At 38.3% G+C, this 18,814-nt stretch overlaps 1 protein-coding gene across 4 annotated transcripts; it reads left to right on the top strand.

Annotated features, from left to right (window-relative positions):
* The first annotated feature begins 4,693 nt into the window (after positions 1 to 4,693).
* Positions 4,694 to 13,290, top strand: LOC131968387 (ADP-ribosylation factor 3). Of its 4 annotated transcripts, none has more exons than XM_059329228.1 (6): positions 4,694 to 4,783; positions 9,626 to 9,674; positions 9,761 to 9,878; positions 9,977 to 10,087; positions 10,175 to 10,299; positions 11,203 to 13,290. In XM_059329228.1, the coding sequence occupies exons 3-6, from the start codon at positions 9,782 to 9,784 to the stop codon at positions 11,362 to 11,364; spliced, it is 495 nt and encodes a 164-aa protein (XP_059185211.1). In that variant the 5' UTR covers positions 4,694 to 4,783; positions 9,626 to 9,674; positions 9,761 to 9,781; the 3' UTR covers positions 11,365 to 13,290. The 4 variants fall into 4 exon arrangements, with proteins under 4 accessions (XP_059185211.1, XP_059185209.1, XP_059185208.1 ...); XM_059329227.1 differs by lacking the exon at positions 4,694 to 4,783 and adding an exon at positions 5,685 to 5,716; XM_059329226.1 differs by having other exon boundaries at positions 4,705 to 4,783; positions 9,626 to 9,878.
* Positions 13,291 to 18,814: the final 5,524 nt, after the last annotated feature.

The raw sequence follows: 18,814 nt of genomic DNA, 5'->3' as shown, positions 1-18,814 counted from the left end.
CCTGAGCGGTATGATGGCTGGACATTCCCATGGTGCTCATACTTGGGTATAATTATTTGAACAGATGAATGTGGCACCTTCAGGCATCTGGAAATTGCACCCAAGGATGAACCAGACTTGTGCAAGTCCACAATTCTCTTCTTGATATTTTGGTTGATTTCTTTTGACTTTCCCATGATGTCACACAAAGAAGCAGTTTGTTTCAGGTGTGCATTAAAATACATCCACAGGTGTGTCTCTAATTAACTCTAATGTTGCCAATAAACCTATCAGAAGCTTCCAAAGACATGACAGCATCATCTGGGCTTTCCCAAATTGTTTCAAGGCATAATAATGTTAGTGTATGTAAACTTCTGACTTTGAAGAAAGTAATAAAAAATTGTCTAAAAAAATCCTTCTCTCATTATTCTGGCATTTAGTAAATAGAAATAATTTTGGTAATCCTAACAGACCTAAAACAGGAAAAGTGATTGTCTGATTTCATGTCAGACAGTGAGAAAAAAAGCATATGTGTCTTTTTATATAGTGTATGTAAACTGCTGGTTTCAACTGTACCTTTAGTTGTACCAGGCATTAAAATGAACAAAAAATTGAAGAAGAAATTGAAGAAAACAAGACGCTATGATAGAAAATTTGAGCTTTATATATATATATATATATATATATTACAATTCTTATGTTTATGTGTGATGTCACCGTTAAACCTTAACCTACTGATCATCTCTTTCGTTCATGTCCAGTCACATCACAGCTTGAATGTCACACCATTTGATGCACACCAACTTTTCATATACAAATATAACTTAAAAAAAAATCAGAAATATCTGATATGGTCAATATCATCATAATTATAATTAAATATCAAATTTAAGTAATCAGAAACACTCACTAACTTAGGTAATAAATGAAGAAAAACTTTTTTTCTCTATTAATATAACAATATATACACCAGCTTATACAAAAACATGCAAATTAAGTCACGATTTCTGGAGTTTTTACCAAGATAGGATGTGTTTGCTTTGTATTGTTTATGTTTTTAATTGGCTCTGCTGCAATGTGGGTTGACTATATGATATGTTGATAAGGGCTCAAAATATAAATTAGGTGAGATGCAATGAATGTTTGGTTATGTGCAGAAATGTTAAGGACATTTACATTGACTGCTGGGATGTGAGCATGCCTTTATTTTCATTAAAAATGCATGGACTATTGTTTTATTTTTATTTGTGTATGTATTTATTTGTATCATAATATTTAGGAAAACAAAACAGTTTCAGCCCAGATTTTATGTCAAATATCTGATAAAAAAAAACATTTCTTAAAGCATTGCTTTGTAACATAAAGTATTTATGCCTAAAAGGCAGCAATTATTTCATGTTTGATTGTTTAAAGAGAATTTAACACTCGAAAAGTCATCTGATCTGCTTCATCAGGACTGTGTGGGTGTGTTTTTATCAGATTGCATTGACAGAACAACAAAAGCAAACAGCCCCATATCTGTCAAATGTTGCTCAGCTGTGATTAGTGCATGTTGGCAATAGGCCTGCATTACATCACCTTTTTCCAAATGAGCTGGCTTCAAACCGTTAAGAAATGTGAAGCCAAATCTAATCTAACAACCCAAACTGTTTGTGTTCATGCAGGGTCGCGATGCAGAGTGTGATAATCTGAGCAATCAGAAAATGTGTTTTGGGGGCCTTTAAACAGCATAAAATAAAGATGTACAAAAAACACACAGTCACATACAAAGTTGATTATATTCAATAACATACAGTATGATTCTTATTTAGCAGTAAGAAAAGGAGATGCTACCAAAACTGCCATTGACACTGAGACAGATTTTCTTCACCTATGACTCACTTTCATCACTGATATTTCGTTTCAGTGAGTGCAGTCACGGATCCTGTCAGGCAGAATCGCTCAGTGACTTGTTAACAAGGTCATGAAATGTCAGCGAGTTGCATATATGAAGCACAGATGCAATCAAAAGAAGATTAAATATAGACCTAACTTAATTAACAGTATTTCTCTCAATTACAAGTACAAGTAACAACCGAGAAAACTGTTCACACATTGTAAATTCAACAGTAATTGATTTCTTCTTCACAAATCACATCATTTATATTAGAAGGAGAAGAAAATGGCTATTCAAGATCAAATAATCAAAATGTGAATTAATATAAATGTAACATTTTCTCATTTACGGTCTTATCAGATATGCAACATTATAATTCTGTCACCCTCTAAAATCTCAAAGTCATACATGCCAAATAGCTAATAGATTGACAGGGTAACCTCAAATCTGCGAAAGAGCAGAAAAGCATTATTTCCCAGGGACTCTGTTCTTTTCACCTCATCAACTCTGCATTTTCTATTCGCTTTAGTCTCAACAATGACAGAACTGCAAAACTAAAATAATTTGAAACACCGACTGACTCAAGTCCTCTGTTTGCCAGCAGGATATTGTGGAAGTATCACTGGCACAGATTGCAGTATTTGTGCCACATGCTCATGTATTAGACAAAGGATAGTTTCTCATGCAGACGAGTTAGTCTGGTAATAAGCTATGACAGAGGGTGCTAACAGTGGTGTAGTGAAGGGGATACACAGGTAGAACCACCTTTTTTCATACACAATCCTCTGTTAATTGCAGTTTCATTTTCTTTGTGATATATTTGAAAGACATTGATTGATAAAGGTTTGAGAAGATATACAATTTAACTGGCAGTTTACCCACCCATCAACCAAAAAAATGTTGGAATATAGGCATGTTTACCTACTTGTTCTTCAATAACCATCTACCTCATCTAAAAATAATTAAGCTAAATTACTGTGCAGCTTCATGTCTGATTATGTTGAGCAATATAAATTTACCTGGCTGTAATTACAGGAAATATAGATTCCCCGTGTACAAATAGCAGTATGATAATTATCAAAGGCATTGAACACGGTGTCACAGTGCAGCACTGAAATAGAAATAGGTGACTCATCTTTGCATGCAAACTTGAGATGAAACCTGCTTCCTCCCTCAGATCACAGAAGTAGATATATATACTGTTAAAACCACAGTATTTGTTTTTAAATACCTGGTTTGACCCCATCACCTCCTTCAATGCTGCATCTAAATGCTCTTAGGTTTTAAGATTTATAGGCGAGAGATTTCTGTGGTAATAGCTGTTAAAACATGTGATTATGATCTGATCTGTCATTATGAGTCAGATTACAGTGACATCATACATCAGGACTGAAATGTTCCCTACCATCTACATAATACTTTATACTAATGACTGCATGATCGTTTTAAAGTAATTCAATTCAATAACTTTACTTTGTTCTCCATCTGTGGATAAAAAATATTGCACAAGTGTTATGCAACAGAGAAGAGCAAGTCACCATTTCCTGAAAACTTCACACATACAACAAGAACTTTATATAACAGGATGTCAGGCTCAGTTACATTTATTATTGCAACTTCCAAAAGACTTCTTGTAATTTCGGTTTGTTTCCAGTTAACACACTGGAGCTGAACTTGATGCTAATTAAAATTCAGTGAGGGAAATGTGTAGCTAGTGGTCATCTCTTTGAAAACCTCCTGAGCCTGTTTACAGTGTGACTGTTGTGTGATCACATCCTGCATGCATCTGTTCATTTGCAAAAACAGATAAATGCCATTCTTAAAATGAATAAACCAAAACCAGTGTGATAAATAATTTATGATGATTTAATAAAATTAACAAACTACAAACAAACAACAACAACAACAACAACCATTGTTTAGGAAAATAATAAAAATGGTTATAGCTGTTTTTGCAAATAAACTCTTCAAATATTCTTTATTTAAAAAAAATATACAATTATACATTACAATATGGAAAAGGTTTTTTTTTTATGGCTGCAGTGTCGTAGACAATAATTAAAAATACACGGTCACCCATAAAGTTGGAATACTTTTGTTACACAATCCGCTGTTAGTTGTGGTTTCATTTTCATTGTGATATGTTCAGAAGAGATTAATTAATAAAGTTATGAGAAGATATAAACTTTATCTGTCAATAATAAATCACATTGTCACAATCATTTCATAGAAAGAGGTAAACTATTTCATTCCAACTTTATGAAAACTTAATTATCTCATGAAGTAGCACATTTAAAGCAGAACTAAACAGGCCAGCATGGAGCATTTATTGATAGGGTACACCAGCTTGTTCACGATTTATCTGTTGTTACCAAGGCCGGATTACTAAGCAGGCAAAGACCAAGTCCCCAGACCCTCAGGGGCGTCCATTGTTACCATAAATTCCACCTGCAGTATTCCTGCTATGACCACAGGCCCCACTAAGCTGTTAATCTGGCACCGGTTGCTCCTCTGCTGTGTACAATGGGAGGGGCGCAGGCCCAAAACAGAGGGATATGTCTGACCTGGGATGCCTTTAGACAACACCAAATGTAAATGTGTTAATTCATATAATTGCTTACAAACTTTATTATATCACTGATAAGCATTGTTTTAGCTAAGACAAGCGAAAACACATTTTTTTGTACGTGTAAACAAGTGCAAAAATTTTTCTAGGGAGATTTAATGCCCGTGCACATCCACACAGGTGTCTTCACTTTATCTGGTTGATTAGTTTCTCTGCTCCGAATGTCGGCGAGCACAGCTTTGTTGCAAATGAAGTGAGGTCCCTGAACTTCATATACCAATAAGATTGTAAAGATTTAATTAATTATTTATTCCAAGATAACAAGAGAGTGAGGGAGCTGCCAATCAACAAAGTCCTGAGAGGTATAGAGGTCTTATTAGCCTGAATAAGGAAAATCACCTGTGCTGGCCTTTACATGCCATACAAAAATAATTAAATAAATGTGCCTTTGAAATAAATAAATAGATATGAATATGAAATAAAATATGTTTGTGAAATAAATCCTGAAATTAGTTAATGAGGCTATACAAAGATAAATATATGTAAATACAAATATATAAATTTGTCAACATAAATGAATAGGTTTTAATAATCAAAAAATACATTTGTCAAAGGACTGGAATAGGAATAAATTCAGAATTATGAAATGTCCCCTATATAAAACATTATTTAAAAATAAAAACAATACAATTTTTAAACTATATTTTTATGCATTTAAATATTTGTTGCCTCATTTATTTATTGCAATTTTTATTTGCTTTGTTTTATTTAGCCATATTAATTTTTTGTGTTTATTTAGCATTGAGTCAAATGGTATCCCGTACTTTAAAGGGCAAAAACGATGGTCATGACATCATGTTTAGGCCCTTAAGACCTGCTGTATTTGTTTAGATGTGTCCATAACTAATCACTGAAATTAAGTTTAAAAAAAAAAAGTATATGAATCGTGAATGTGTAAACACAAACGTGAAATTAAGTCTAATTTAACAGTTAAAACAAGGGAGACCAACGTCACTTACCTGTGCAGAGCAACTCTTTACTGCGACACTGTTCTACATTTAAAAAATACAATAAAATAAAAAAATCACAACTGAAGTGACAATGTTCCAAAAACTTAAATGTTAAGCAACAGAAATCTTCCAAATGTTAAACAAACTGAGAAATACAAACCTCAGGCGTCCTTTCAAAACGTTATAGTTTGGCTTTGAATCTCAAATCTCGCGAGATCTCATTTACTGCTGAGTTGTCCCCCAGAAAATACCGTGAGACGTTTAGCAGAGGACTACTCGGCTGAGGTAAGTGAGGATACTGGCACCACCATCACCCCGAAAATATCCACGCAGGTGATAAAATGATGTTGTTTTTGATGGCTGACTTTGTGACGGTTGTGTAGCCTCGGTGTTGCCCGGGCTGAGGCAGCGGCGGGCGGCTCGCTGGCAGCAGGATGCCCGCTGAGTTGATGGATGAGTGGGGTGGATCGGAACGGCAGATACGCTAGCAACCGTTAAGTCTGATCGATACGAGCGATTAAAACTAAACTAGACTGATAAACGACTCTACAACATGTTTTATAATGAGGAAACTATGACGTTTTGTAGCTGAAATTAAGCGTGAATGCTTAGCTAAAGCGGGGAGATGTGCAGGGCCGATGTTAACGGCTAATAACGGCAGGATAGCCGTTACCTACCGGATAGCATCCCCGGCTAACGGAACCAGAGTCACCCGGAGCTGGATGTACATCACCAGGCCGGCACACCGTGGCCCTGCTCCCGCATTAATCACCATTTTCAGAGCTCATATGTAAATCTGTGAACGCCTCTGTGAGAGGACAGGAGCTGGTGTCAGGCTGTGACAAGTGTGGTGATCCTCTTCAGCACCATGGACAGGGCTGCAGCGAGCCTCATATCTACTAAACACTTTATTCATTTCTATTCTATCTCCCATTTTTCCACATAAATTGAGTCTCTGAACCACTCACCGGTGTCGTTAGATGATCAAGCCAAGGCACATGATGATACCTCTATTCCACATTGAAATTACATGTAGCCTACTTTATCGTCAGCCTGTTAAAATAATCGCATTTTTCAAGTTTTGCAGGAAACACAAAAAACTTCACCAAAAGTGTAACACATGACATTTATTGATCATTTCACTCAAAAGGATGTAACAAAGGATGGCTATTGGCATAGTAATAACACTATATGTAAATTATGTAACTTAAGAGAAATAAATGAATTAGGCAATTTTTTTAACATGCCTTTGTGACTTAAGCAAGATATGGTAACACTTTATTTTGAAGGTGTCTACATAAGAGTCACACAAGCCTGTCAGAAACATGACATGACAAGTATCGTGAGCATTAATGTTACTTCAAAGTGTCATTTATGTTCATGACACATCCATGTCATGCTCATGTCACTCTTATGTAGACACCTTCAAAATAAAGTGTTACCATATCTTGCTTAAGTCACAAAGGCATGTTCCAAAAATTGCCTAAGTCACATTTTATTTTAACTTAGGCATAATAAATCCGCTTAAGTCACACACTTGACATAGGCGATTATCTTAAAGGGGTAAAATCACATGATCTGATCAACTGAGGATGTAGGCGATTTTTACCATAGGTGGCCGGCATCATGAGGAGATGATTTAGGCAAAAAAAACTTTGACAAAAAATGATGTGGCAATTATTTTAACAGTGTGACGTTATATTTCATCAATCACTACGACATTTCACCTAGCACATACCCTAAAATATAGTTCACGTTAATTTATTATTATTATTATGCACACAACAACTAAAAGAAGCAGTCACTGGCAATGAAACTCTTTCACCTCATGCTCCCTCCAACAATGCTCATGAAATATGCATTTAAAACGAGATAAAGTACTGCAGGTTAAATTAGGGCTAAAAAATTAACATAAATGGAATCTAAAAATAAAGTAGTGTAAATTGTGTAAGCAGCATTTACAAATGAGTGAACTGAATAACCACAAAATACTTGTACATTTGGAAGACATTAGTTGGTAGCATCATTCAACACATTCTTTATAGTTACATTTGGTTTCAGATCTCTATATGATGTCCAACCTGTTCAGTATTTCAAATGATGAAAATTAAATTAATGAATCAATTTGAAATAAGGCGAGGCAATATGGGCAAAATCCTCTATCCCAAACCGGTATTTCTTGATAAAGCATGTTTTCTAGTGATTCACCAAGCATCTTGACATTTTTTAAGTATATATATATATAATAGTTATGTTTATGTCTTTTTGACGATACATATCGCCATATTGCTCAAATCTGAAATCTGATCAGGCTAGAAATATGTGGTTGAAAATGGATCTTTGAGCTGAGATTATTTTGTGCAGTTCCACTTTAAGAGAGTATTTTTGGACACTGGAGTAGTATTTTACTCCCATGCTCTGTTGACTGTCTGCAAAACATTTTTGGCCTCTTACGATATGCAGAATGTACAACTAGACTGCAGACTTGTGAAAACGTGCTCTTCTGTCCCTGTTTTAGTCCAGGTGGCTTCTTGGTTGAAGTATAACTGAGTGTGTTTGAGCCCGGCCTGGTAATGTAGGACATTTTGCATGTGCTCTGAGGGCTTGGCGTTGTTGCAGGATAACATTTGAAGGAGAAAAAACAGCGAGAAGGGTCTGAACAGATTGTGCTGCAGCCTGGAGTCATGGCACTGACATGCATCTCCTTCACCCTCTCTGTGATAATGACTGTGGGCAATTAGCATAGCTTGCACCTGTCTTGGGGTGTGCATGGAGAAGTGAGAGTTTCTAGCAGGTTGTGCTGTTTTTTTTTCAGGAATGTGAAAGAACTTGAGCTGGAGCATTACCGTTGTTGTGATTCGACAAAGGCCTTACTGACAGTGTAGGTTATTAAAGGAATAGTATGTTATTTTTTTCTGCATTAAAATGTCAAAAAAAATCTAAATTTTCAAACTGAGTAGAGAAATACCTTATTTCAATTAAGGTACCTGTCTGTTTAATTTGGTTGCCTGAATGCATCAGCATTGTGCACTTTGGGACGTCCTGTGTTTGTTAAACAGCATCAGAGAAACAATTATTTTTTAACGTGAAACTGCTTTATTCCGTTATTTTACCGATTTGAATCACCTGCTGCAATTGCTTTGGAGAGGAGGACACCTCTCTGTATAATTGAGCTCCAAGTAAAACGCCACCTGAATATCTGGATTTTAAGTTATCAGAGAAACAAGCTGAGGAGACTTAAGCAGCAGCTCAGCTCCAGCCCCTCTGGGATGTCCTGTGTCCGCCAAACAATTAGAAAAACACTGTTTTTAAATGTGGAACTTCTTCATTCAATGTTTTAACTGGTTTTGGTTCATTTGTTTTGGAGAGATGAGACCTCTGGATTATTCAGCTCCCGGCAAAAACCTCCTTAAACGATGAACATTAAAGGAATCCTTAGAGAATCTGTAAAAACTGTGTGCAGGTGCTACAGGCCGCAGCTGGACCATATTGAAAATCTGTCTCTTAGCCCCTTAGGCCTCGTTCAGACTGCCAGCCAAAATCCGATTTTTAGCCCATCCAGATTGGAACTGGATGGCTCTTTTGAAGTCTGAACAGTCACAAATCACATGAAATCCGATTTTTGCAGACCGGATCGAAACCACCTTAAGGAGGTAGTTTCATATCGCATTTGGACAGATGCGTCTCAGTCTGAACCGATCCAAGCGCTCAGATCGGTTCTGACCGGAAGCCGCCCCCGAATCATGCGGGCCCGATGGGGGCGTCCATCCGCCCGGTTTCTCCCCTGGTGCGTCTGAGATGTTCTGCACCTCTACTGGACAGTGATAAGGCCAATATACTGAGGTGACCTGCCTCCATCATGTTTGTTGTTGTTCTTGTCACTGTTGCAATTATATGACGTCAGGCGCTCTGACGCCGTTACTACAGCAACCTGTCAGATCAGTCAATAATGTGGCCCAGTCTGAACAGAGCCATATCCGATTTGGACACTTGCTAAAAACAGTGTGGACAGTCAGCCCTAAAAATCAGATTTAAGTAGGAATCTGATTGGAATCAGATTCGCCTGCAGTCTGAACGCAGCCTTAGCGTCAGAAAATTACATATTGTACGTTTAATAATCCTCTCAGTATTCCAACATGCTTGTGATTTCAACCAGCATCCTTCAGCGTGTTATTTGTTGTGTTTCCTTTTCAGCCCTCCTTTAAAATCTATCTGCACTGGACGAGTGAAACTTTGCAAAAAGGTATCTGTTATCACGATTGAAGCCACACACTGAAGTTTAACAACTTCATCTGAATCATGGGGAACATTTTTGGGAATTTGCTGAAGAGCCTCATAGGGAAGAAGGAGATGAGGATCTTGATGGTGGGCCTCGATGCTGCGGGTAAAACAACAATCCTCTACAAGCTCAAACTGGGAGAGATAGTCACCACCATCCCAACTATTGGTCAGTACACAGTCAAAATTAAACATTATTTTTAAAAGTATTGTCATGCACACTAATGAGTGGACCACTGTGCTTTATGACACTGCTCTTATTTGCAGGGTTTAATGTTGAGACGGTGGAGTACAAGAACATCAGCTTCACTGTGTGGGACGTGGGTGGACAGGACAAGATCCGCCCTCTCTGGAGACACTACTTCCAGAACACACAGGGTGAGAAGAGCTAATCAAGGGGGAACACCGGCAACTTTCCTCTCCTGCTGCAGAAAAAAAATGTGTTTGTTCTTCTCGTTATTTCAGGTCTAATCTTTGTGGTGGACAGTAATGACAGAGAGCGTGTGAACGAAGCACGAGAGGAGCTGATGAGGATGCTGGCTGAGGACGAACTGAGAGATGCAGTCCTCCTTGTGTTTGCCAACAAACAAGTAAGAAACCACAGCTGATCTGCATATACACACATATGTCATACACTGCACATATAAATTAATTCACAAAGGCATTGTGGTGAAGTTTAAACCCACCTCACAGTATCTCTGAGATAAAACTCCACTTTAAGCTGGTGTATTTTTTTGTGTCTAAATTAAATCACGATATAAGCTTAAGAAACACTGTTGGTGCCTGCTTTGGCTTATAACCCTCTGTACATTTGAGGTGCAAAAAGGCAGATGTTTGTTACCTTTGGACAGAGCCAGGCTAGCGGTTTCCCTTTGTTTCCAGTCTTTATGCTAAGCTAAGCTGTTCGCAGGCTGGCTGTAGTTTAAAGTTCTCCATACATTTATGGAAATGGTATCAGTTTCATCCTCAAACTCTCAACAAGAAAGCAAATAAGTGAAGTCCCAAAATAAAAAAATGATTCATTTAGTTTTTACCTTTTTAATTTCCCACAGTATATCTGTAGCCACCTCACTTAGTCTGCAGCTGACCATGTTGACTGATCCTAAGACTTTTTATACTCTGTGCTCCTGTAATAGTTGAGCAAGCTCTGGACCCTGGTCAGCATTCATGTTTTCTGTTATACTTAACATTAGATATTCTGTGTAATAGGCTGGTCTATGCTGAAAAAAATTCAAATCTGGTGTGTTTACAGTATTCTTTGGTTGTCTATGGCAGACCCCACTGTCACCCACACCAGTTCTTGGTCCCCTCTCATCTAAAAGATCTCCTACACAGCTGTTTATTTAAAAAAAGTTAATAAAATAAATAAATACTGAAGTAAGGATACATACATACAGTATTTTACCCAAACAATGAAAGAAGACATCGGCGGTCTTTAGGGTCAAACTGAATCTACATACTCTCTCCTTACTGAGCTCTCGTCTCTTCGACAGGACCTACCGAATGCAATGAATGCTGCCGAGATCACAGACAAGTTGGGCTTACACTCCCTGCGCCACCGTAACTGGTACATCCAGGCCACCTGTGCCACCAGCGGCGACGGCCTCTATGAGGGTCTTGATTGGCTGGCCAATCAACTCAAGAACAAGAAATAAGAAGAAAACTGGGACACGCAGCCACACCCGTCCAACTTTTTTATTTCTTTTGGGAATGTGTGGGCGGGGGGCGAGAGTTAGGTACAGGGGTTTCGATGAATTGGTGAAAAGCAAGATTCAGGGTTCAGGGAGGAGATTTTAGGCTTTTAATTTTCAGTCTGTTGAGGTTCCTAATAGTTTTCAATGCTTATTAAAAACAGATTATCATGTACTTCATATTTAACCACTCAAACACACACACAAATGCACACTAACCGTAAGCAATCACAGCAGACACTTGCTTTTCCTGTGTCCACCTCTTGTCCTTAGGTGCAATGTACTGTATGTTCGTCTCTAGGTGCTGTACCAAGTCATGTGTGACTCCACTGAGTCAGCAATGAGTCAGATATTACTTTTTGTTGATGTCTTTTGACTGTCAGTCCACACAAGAACTGCTCTGTGGAAGTTGCACTTCCTGTTTTTTTTCCTAACAGAGCCACGTTTGGGAACAATCATAGCTGGCAGATTCATGTCACCATAATTCTACCTTTTGATTTGTGAGCAATGCTGAGGCACTTTGATACTCAGATAAAGTGCGTGCAGATACTGTATGTCTTTGTGCAAGCAGGCCAGTCAGTATTAATCATGAAAGAGACACCGGGACTGGAGTCTCCCCTGTCACACGTCCTCTTACTTTTGGGAATCTTTTGATATCTGTGGCGTGTTTCTACTCCCTGCGTGGCAACCCGGAGCATCGAAGCCGGCCTTTTTAAATATTTTCAAACGCACAACACATTCTGCATGCATCCCGGTAGATCTTGCTGACATTGTTGCATACTTTTCTATCCTCAGAGCTGCATGGATGTTGACGCTGTTTGTAACTGCCCTCATTGTGTACACGTGCTGTTAACAGTAGGATGCAGAAACTAACCGAACCACCAAATCGCGCTACATACAGTATAATCAGCTTTATGGTCTTTTTTTAAAATGTGAACGTAATATACTAAATACGACACACATGACCTGCACAGCTGCTGCTCGTCTGCCTCCATGTGTGTCCACCGTATGAGTACTCAAACTGCATCAGGTTGCTCTCGATTTGTGTGTTTTTGTCTCAGACTTGCATATCCGGGGTTGATAACTCTGTGTTACTGAATGTGAATATTGTTGATGAATCTATAAATGGCTGTAATATTTATTTGACAGGCATATTCCTTTATTTCAGTGATTGTTATGTGAAAGAAAGCAGGGTAAGCGGATCAATTCACTCATCAGCACATCCATGACTGCGTCACCACTGATACCAGCAGATTCCACAGACTAATAATCACTCAATAAAACACTTCTCGTGTGCCATACATAGGTACTACTACTCATATACCAGTGACAGTACAACATACTGTAAATCCACAAAGTTATGAGTGCATTGTTCATAATCAGCATCTATGTTAAATCAGTTTAATCATTTGGGTTTTGTGGCCTTATATATTTAGTGATGACTTCTAATTGATTTCCTCTCAGCTTGTTCGGTTCTCACTTCGAGTCACATATATTTATCTATAAAGAATGATTTACAGATTTATTTCTCTATGCCCTCAGAAGGCGGGTTTTGCACCACAGTTCTAGATGATTCAGCAAAGGTTTAGTCCTTTTTTGTTCTGCCTGTTTACTTGATTCATATTTGGTGGTAGATTTCTTTGTTTTTTTATTTGGGGTGTAAAGAAACTTTGATGTAGACTGTGTCTGTGAAACAATGATAATCAGTGCGAACTAAAAGAAAAAGAAAAAAAAAACTTCTGATGATTCATTCTGTACCGTTATAGTTACACAATTAGATTTAAAAACGGTGAAGACCATGTTTCAATGCTGAATGCAAGGAGGCATCTGTATGTGATGTAAGACAACAAACAAAATCCTGCTGTATTACAAATAAACCCATTTTCTGTATGACATGTCTCATCAACTGTGAGTGAGTCTTTCTGGTGGATTTCTTATTCACACGTCATATTTTATATCCATGTCTACAAGTAAAAAGGAATTCTATGACAAGTTTCCACCAGAAGGAGGCAGTGTGTGGCAACAGTTTCTGTTGTCGTTCAAACTATGGATATTAGTGTGTCTACATTTTATTAATCATTCTTAATTTCTCTTGTTGACCCTCTTTAGCAGCACAAAGACATCAACACTGACATTGTTTTCTAATCTTCATACTTCCTGACTTTTCCTAGAGGCCCAGGTCGTAAATCCTGGATAAATACAAAATATTTCTATCTGATTTAAATATTGTGATTCATTTTGGCAGTTCTGTTTTTATTTTTTTTACACAGCACTACAGTCCAAAAAAATGATATATATTTGAAGGAATATTAAATTGTTGTATTAGTAGGTATTACTATTTTTTACACATACAGCAGTGGAGTCTGTTGGACCCCAAACAACGAGGAAGTAAAGCCAATGTCAAGCTGTTAACAAAACTCAAGGATTTAAAGGGAAATACCAGTGTTTGTAAGAATCACTGCGGCATTAAAGAAGGAAATTTGTAAATCATTAAAAAAAAAAAAGAAAATCTCTGGGAGATGACTGCTTATAGATTTAACAGCTTCTCAAAATAAGTAAAAGTCATGACAGTCTTATTTTTTTCTTAAGTTTGCTGGAACACAATTAAGCAGCAAACAGCCTGCGGAGATTTCCTTTGCATGGTACAGTAATAAATGGCTCCTTGGCGTTCCGATGTTCCGTCCGCTGCACTTTGGACTCATTGGCCAGCCGCCGGCTCACGGGGCTGTAGTGGGCTTAATTTTCACATCATGTATATCTTATAAAACTAGAAGATCTAAGGAATCATTTGGTAAAAAGCATGCAAGGATATCATATCGGGAAGTTGACGTAATACAGTACAAAGTGAGCCATTTGGCATAGTGATTTTCAAAGCGGTCATTTGACCTCTGACATCATGATATCTGTATGAAAATGGGCTCTCTGTGTTCCCGCAAGTCTCCTCTTTACAGACATAAAGAGAGGCCCACTGTATGTTGATAACATGCAGTTTAAGGCAAAAACCACGTTTTTTTTCTCATGCATTAACATTTTCATTTTTGCACCGTGTCTTTGAATATGTGTGCATACTGGGCTCCTTTAAATTACATAAATTAGCTATGACTGGAAAGCTGAGACCCTTGTGGTTTCAATGAGCCTACTTTAATTCATGTCAGATGATGTCAGTCCCCAGAGGAGCCCATGAGAGAATTTCTTGAATCTTGACCTCACTGTACAGTATAAAATGAGCTACTGTGACCTCTAGGATAATCACAGCATCATGAAGGGCTTTCAGAAGATGTTTAATATATCATAAAAAATATGTTAATTTTGTGATAAAAGCATCAGATTTGGCAGATGTGTTGATAGATACAGTTGCAAGAAAAATTAAGTGAACCCTTTGAAATGACCTAGTTTTCTGCAATAATTTGTCATAAAATGTGATCTCATCTGCATCTAAGTCCCAAGTATAGACAAACAGGATGTGCTTAACCTAATACCACACAAACAATTATAATTTTTCATGTCTTTATGAACACATCCATTAAACATTCATAGTGATGGTGGAAAAAGTAAGTGAACCCCTGATTTAACAACTGTTCGAACCTCTTTTGGCAGCAATAACCTCAACCAAACACTTCTGATAGCTGCTGATCAGACCTGCACAGTGTTCAGGAGGAATTTTGGACCATTCTTGCTTTCAGAACTGCTTCAGCACAGCCATATTCTTAGGATGTCTGGGGTGAATGGCTCTCTTGAGGTCATTCCACAGCATCTCTATTGGATTGAGCCCCAAGTCATGCTCCCTCCATCATACTTATAGTTGGGATGATGTTCTCATATTGGAAAGCAGGGTCCATTTTACAACATACGTAGTGCTGCATGTGTTTCATGAACAAGTCAGCCTTTGTTTTGTGGATTAATTAAACATTCTCCCAGAAGTGTCATGGAGTGTCAGGTTGCTCTTTGGCAAACTTCAGGTGTGCAGTGATGTTTCTTTGGAAATCAGCGACTTCCTCCTGGTTTTCCTAAGGACACTATACCTTTTCAATCTTGTGTGTGTAGTAGACTCCTTTTTAAAACATACATAGTGCTGCGTGTTCTTCATTAACAATTCAGCCTTTTTTTTTTGTGGACTGATGAAGCATTTTCCCAGAAGAAGAAAAAGCGTCTGCTAAATAAATGACTAAATGTAAATATAAGAATAGACTCATGTCTAGAGATGTTAACCAGTTCCAATGATTCCTTCAAGTCTTTACTTGTTACTCTGGAGTTCTTATTTTCCTCACTTTCTGCGTTGGGCCTTTGGAGTGACCTTGACTGGGCGCCCACTTCTAGGAAGAGTCGCAACAGTACTAAATCGCCTCTATTTGTGAACAATTTGTCTAACTGTGGACTGGTGAGTACCTAAGTCTTGAGTTTACTCAACAATGATTGATCCCAATATATTTATTATCTGCCAAATCTGGTGCTTTTATCACAAAATGAACAATTGGTATAATATATTAAGCTATGCCGCTCCCCACTATCTTCTTCTTGTAGGTAACACTCTGGTGATCTCCTGCCAGCACCTCTTGTGATGTTACAATCTTTTTGTCTTTCCTTAAACTTCTAGCACTCTTCAGCAGGCTGTTTTTGTGAGGAAATACTTTGGAGAAAAACTTCCTGGTAGTGGTGAAATATTAACCCTTTTGACATTTCAAGTGACGGGAAAAAGAGAAGACAAGTCTTTCTGGTGACTTTTTGTCAGATATATAATTCTATGTAATTAGACCTGATTTGTGTGTGTGTGTGTGTGTGTGTGTGTGTGTGTGTGTGTGTGTGTGTGAGAGAGAGAGAGAGAGAGAGACTGGGGCTGCAGGCAGAGCCAGTTTATGTGGAGCAGTTCAGCTGGCTCGCCCACTCTTAGAGCCGATGTTTGCATGAAGCTTGAGTGACAAAAAATAACATGATGTCAAGAGATAAGATTTTCTGACCAAACCTGTAGTTAGATTGGCTTCAAGACTTCCTGATGTGAAACTAGACTTTGTTTATAATAACACCCATTTGTCAAGCAGTTAGCCAATGCTGCTATGTGCAACTCGTACACAAATTAGTCCAAAGTACATCAGTAAAATCACGCAGCAATAGAATGAAAAAGCAATAAAATAATCTTAGATTTCCTGTGCACAAAGCCATAAAGGAGTGGACGGGTCAAAGCCCAACTTAGGTGTAAGAAATGCTCCTGAGGATCATGTGTGACAGAGTGACACACACAGGGAAGCACGAGGAGAGCTGATTTTGGGAGGTTATTTGTTTTAGAAGATACGGAGAGGATGTGATTTTTTTCAGGGCAGTAAAAATGGTCCATTAATTATAAAAGGTTACAAGGGGGGAAGAGGAAATGACTCGCCTGTTCTGACTGTAATATGTTCCCTCTGTGTTTGCATTTTCACAGTGATTGAGCACAAAAATGTGAAATGTAAGAACACACCATTGTTTGTTAAATGTGTGACAAATTGTGCAGAAATGTCACCTCTGCACAGCTTCACACACACACTGCTGTGAGAATCAGTGCAGGTTTTGAGAACATTTTTTGAAATGTGGTACTGTGTCACAGGGGTCAAAGTGCCTGACAGCTCTTAGTCTCTTCACATAAGACATGTCGCTCTGCTGAGGCCTTGGAGCACAAAGTGCCCAGTAATCCTAATGTTCCTGCTCTGAATGTGACAGGGGACGTTTATTGCAGGTCATCACACTTGCCCCCATCCGTCTAAATTGTCAAACTTTTCAAAGAAAGGCTTAAAAATTCTGCATCTCTATTGTTACAGGTTTTGGCAACATTGTTATGAATGAGCTCTGTTGTGTAAATGGACACAATGGTGCATTTAGACCGTACACAGCATGTTGCAGTTTTACTTTTTAATTTCACTTTGAGAATCATTTCCTATATTTTTGTACATTTGTAACATGAACTTCTTTCTTCTTTTCTGTTCTTTGTTTTTTTCTGGATCCTTCTAGAGATAAACTTCAATTTAAGTAAGATGAAGCATTTGCTGTCTTTGCCTCTAAACTTTGGTATAGTTTACCTCTTACCATAACATCAAATTGAATGTATTACTTATATATTTATTGACACACATAAGGTAAAAGAGGGTTTATTTGTCTTTACAGGTGGGACATCCCACAATGTACGTTAATTTTACATTAAAAAAAACAATGTTTACAGAAGATGACTGGTTTAACATACAGTATATCACAAAAGTGAGTACACCCCACACATTTCTGCAAGTATTTTATTATATCTTTTCATTGGACAACACTGAAGAAATGACACTTTGATACAATGTAGAGTAGTCAGTGTATAGCTTGTATAACAGTGTTAATTCACTGTCCCCTCAAAGTAACTCAACACACAGCCATTAATGTCTAAACTGCTGGCAACAAAAGTGAGTACACCCCCAGTGAAAATGTCCAAAGTGTGCCCAAAGTGTCAATATTGTCTGTGGCCACCAGTATTTTGTCAGCACTGCCTGAATACACTTGGGCATGGAGTTCACCAGAGCTTCACAGGTAACCACAGGTGGACATCACGGAGCTGGTGGATGTTAGAGACCTTTTTAGGATGCCCGTCAATAGGGTTTAGGTCTGGAGACATGCTTAGCCAGTCCATCACCTTTACCCTCAGCTTCTTCAGCAAGGCATAGGTTGTCTTGGAGGTGTGTTTAAGGTTGTTTTCATGTTTGAATAACGCCCTATGGCCCAGTTTCCAAAGGGAGGGGCTCATGCTCTGCTTCAAAATGTTACAGTACATGTTGGCAGTCATTGTTTTCTCAATTAACTGTAGCTCCCCAGTGCTGGCAGCGCTCATGCAGCCCCAGACCATGACCATGCTTGACTGTAGGCAAGACGCACTTGTCTTTGTACACCTGGTTGCCACCACACACGGTTGACACCATTTGAACCAAATAAGTTTATCTTGATCTCACCAGACCACAGACATGGTTCCAGTACTCCAGTACAGTACAGTAGTCTGCTTGTCTTCAGCAAACTGTTTGCAGGCTTTTCTGTGCATCATCTTTAGAAGAGGCTTTCTTCTGACAGCCATGCAAACTAATTTGATGCAGTGTGTGGTGTATAGTCTGAGCACTGACAGGCTCAACCCCCCTCCCTTCAACCGCTGCACCAAAGCTGGCAACAATCAAAGCAGCAATCAAAGCTCTGTGATGTCGACCTGTGGCAACCTGTCAATCTCTGGTGAACTCCATGCCCAAGTGGGTTAAGGCAGTGTTGGAAAATACTGGTGGCCACAGACAATATTGACACTTTGGGCACACTTTGGACATTTTCACTGGGGGTGTACTCACTTTTGTTGCCAGCAGTTTAGACATTAATGGCTGTGTGTTGAGTTACTTTGAGGGGACAGTGAATTTTTCACTGTTATACAAGCTATACA

Source organism: Centropristis striata, chromosome 3, assembly GCF_030273125.1.
Source record: "Centropristis striata isolate RG_2023a ecotype Rhode Island chromosome 3, C.striata_1.0, whole genome shotgun sequence".
NCBI lineage: Eukaryota > Metazoa > Chordata > Actinopteri > Perciformes > Serranidae > Centropristis > Centropristis striata.
Note: the sequence above shows the minus strand (reverse complement) of the source record. Positions and strands in the feature narration are given on the sequence as shown.

Coding starts and splice junctions, on each gene's coding strand:
- LOC131968387 (XM_059329226.1), top strand. CDS start 9,731: ATGGGGAACATTTTTGGGAATTTGCTGAAGAGCCTCATAGGGAAGAAG. Junction 9,879..9,976: donor CACCACCATCCCAACTATTG/GTCAGTACACAG, acceptor TCTTATTTGCAG/GGTTTAATGTTGAGACGGTG. Junction 10,300..11,202: donor TTGTGTTTGCCAACAAACAA/GTAAGAAACCAC, acceptor TCTCTTCGACAG/GACCTACCGAATGCAATGAA.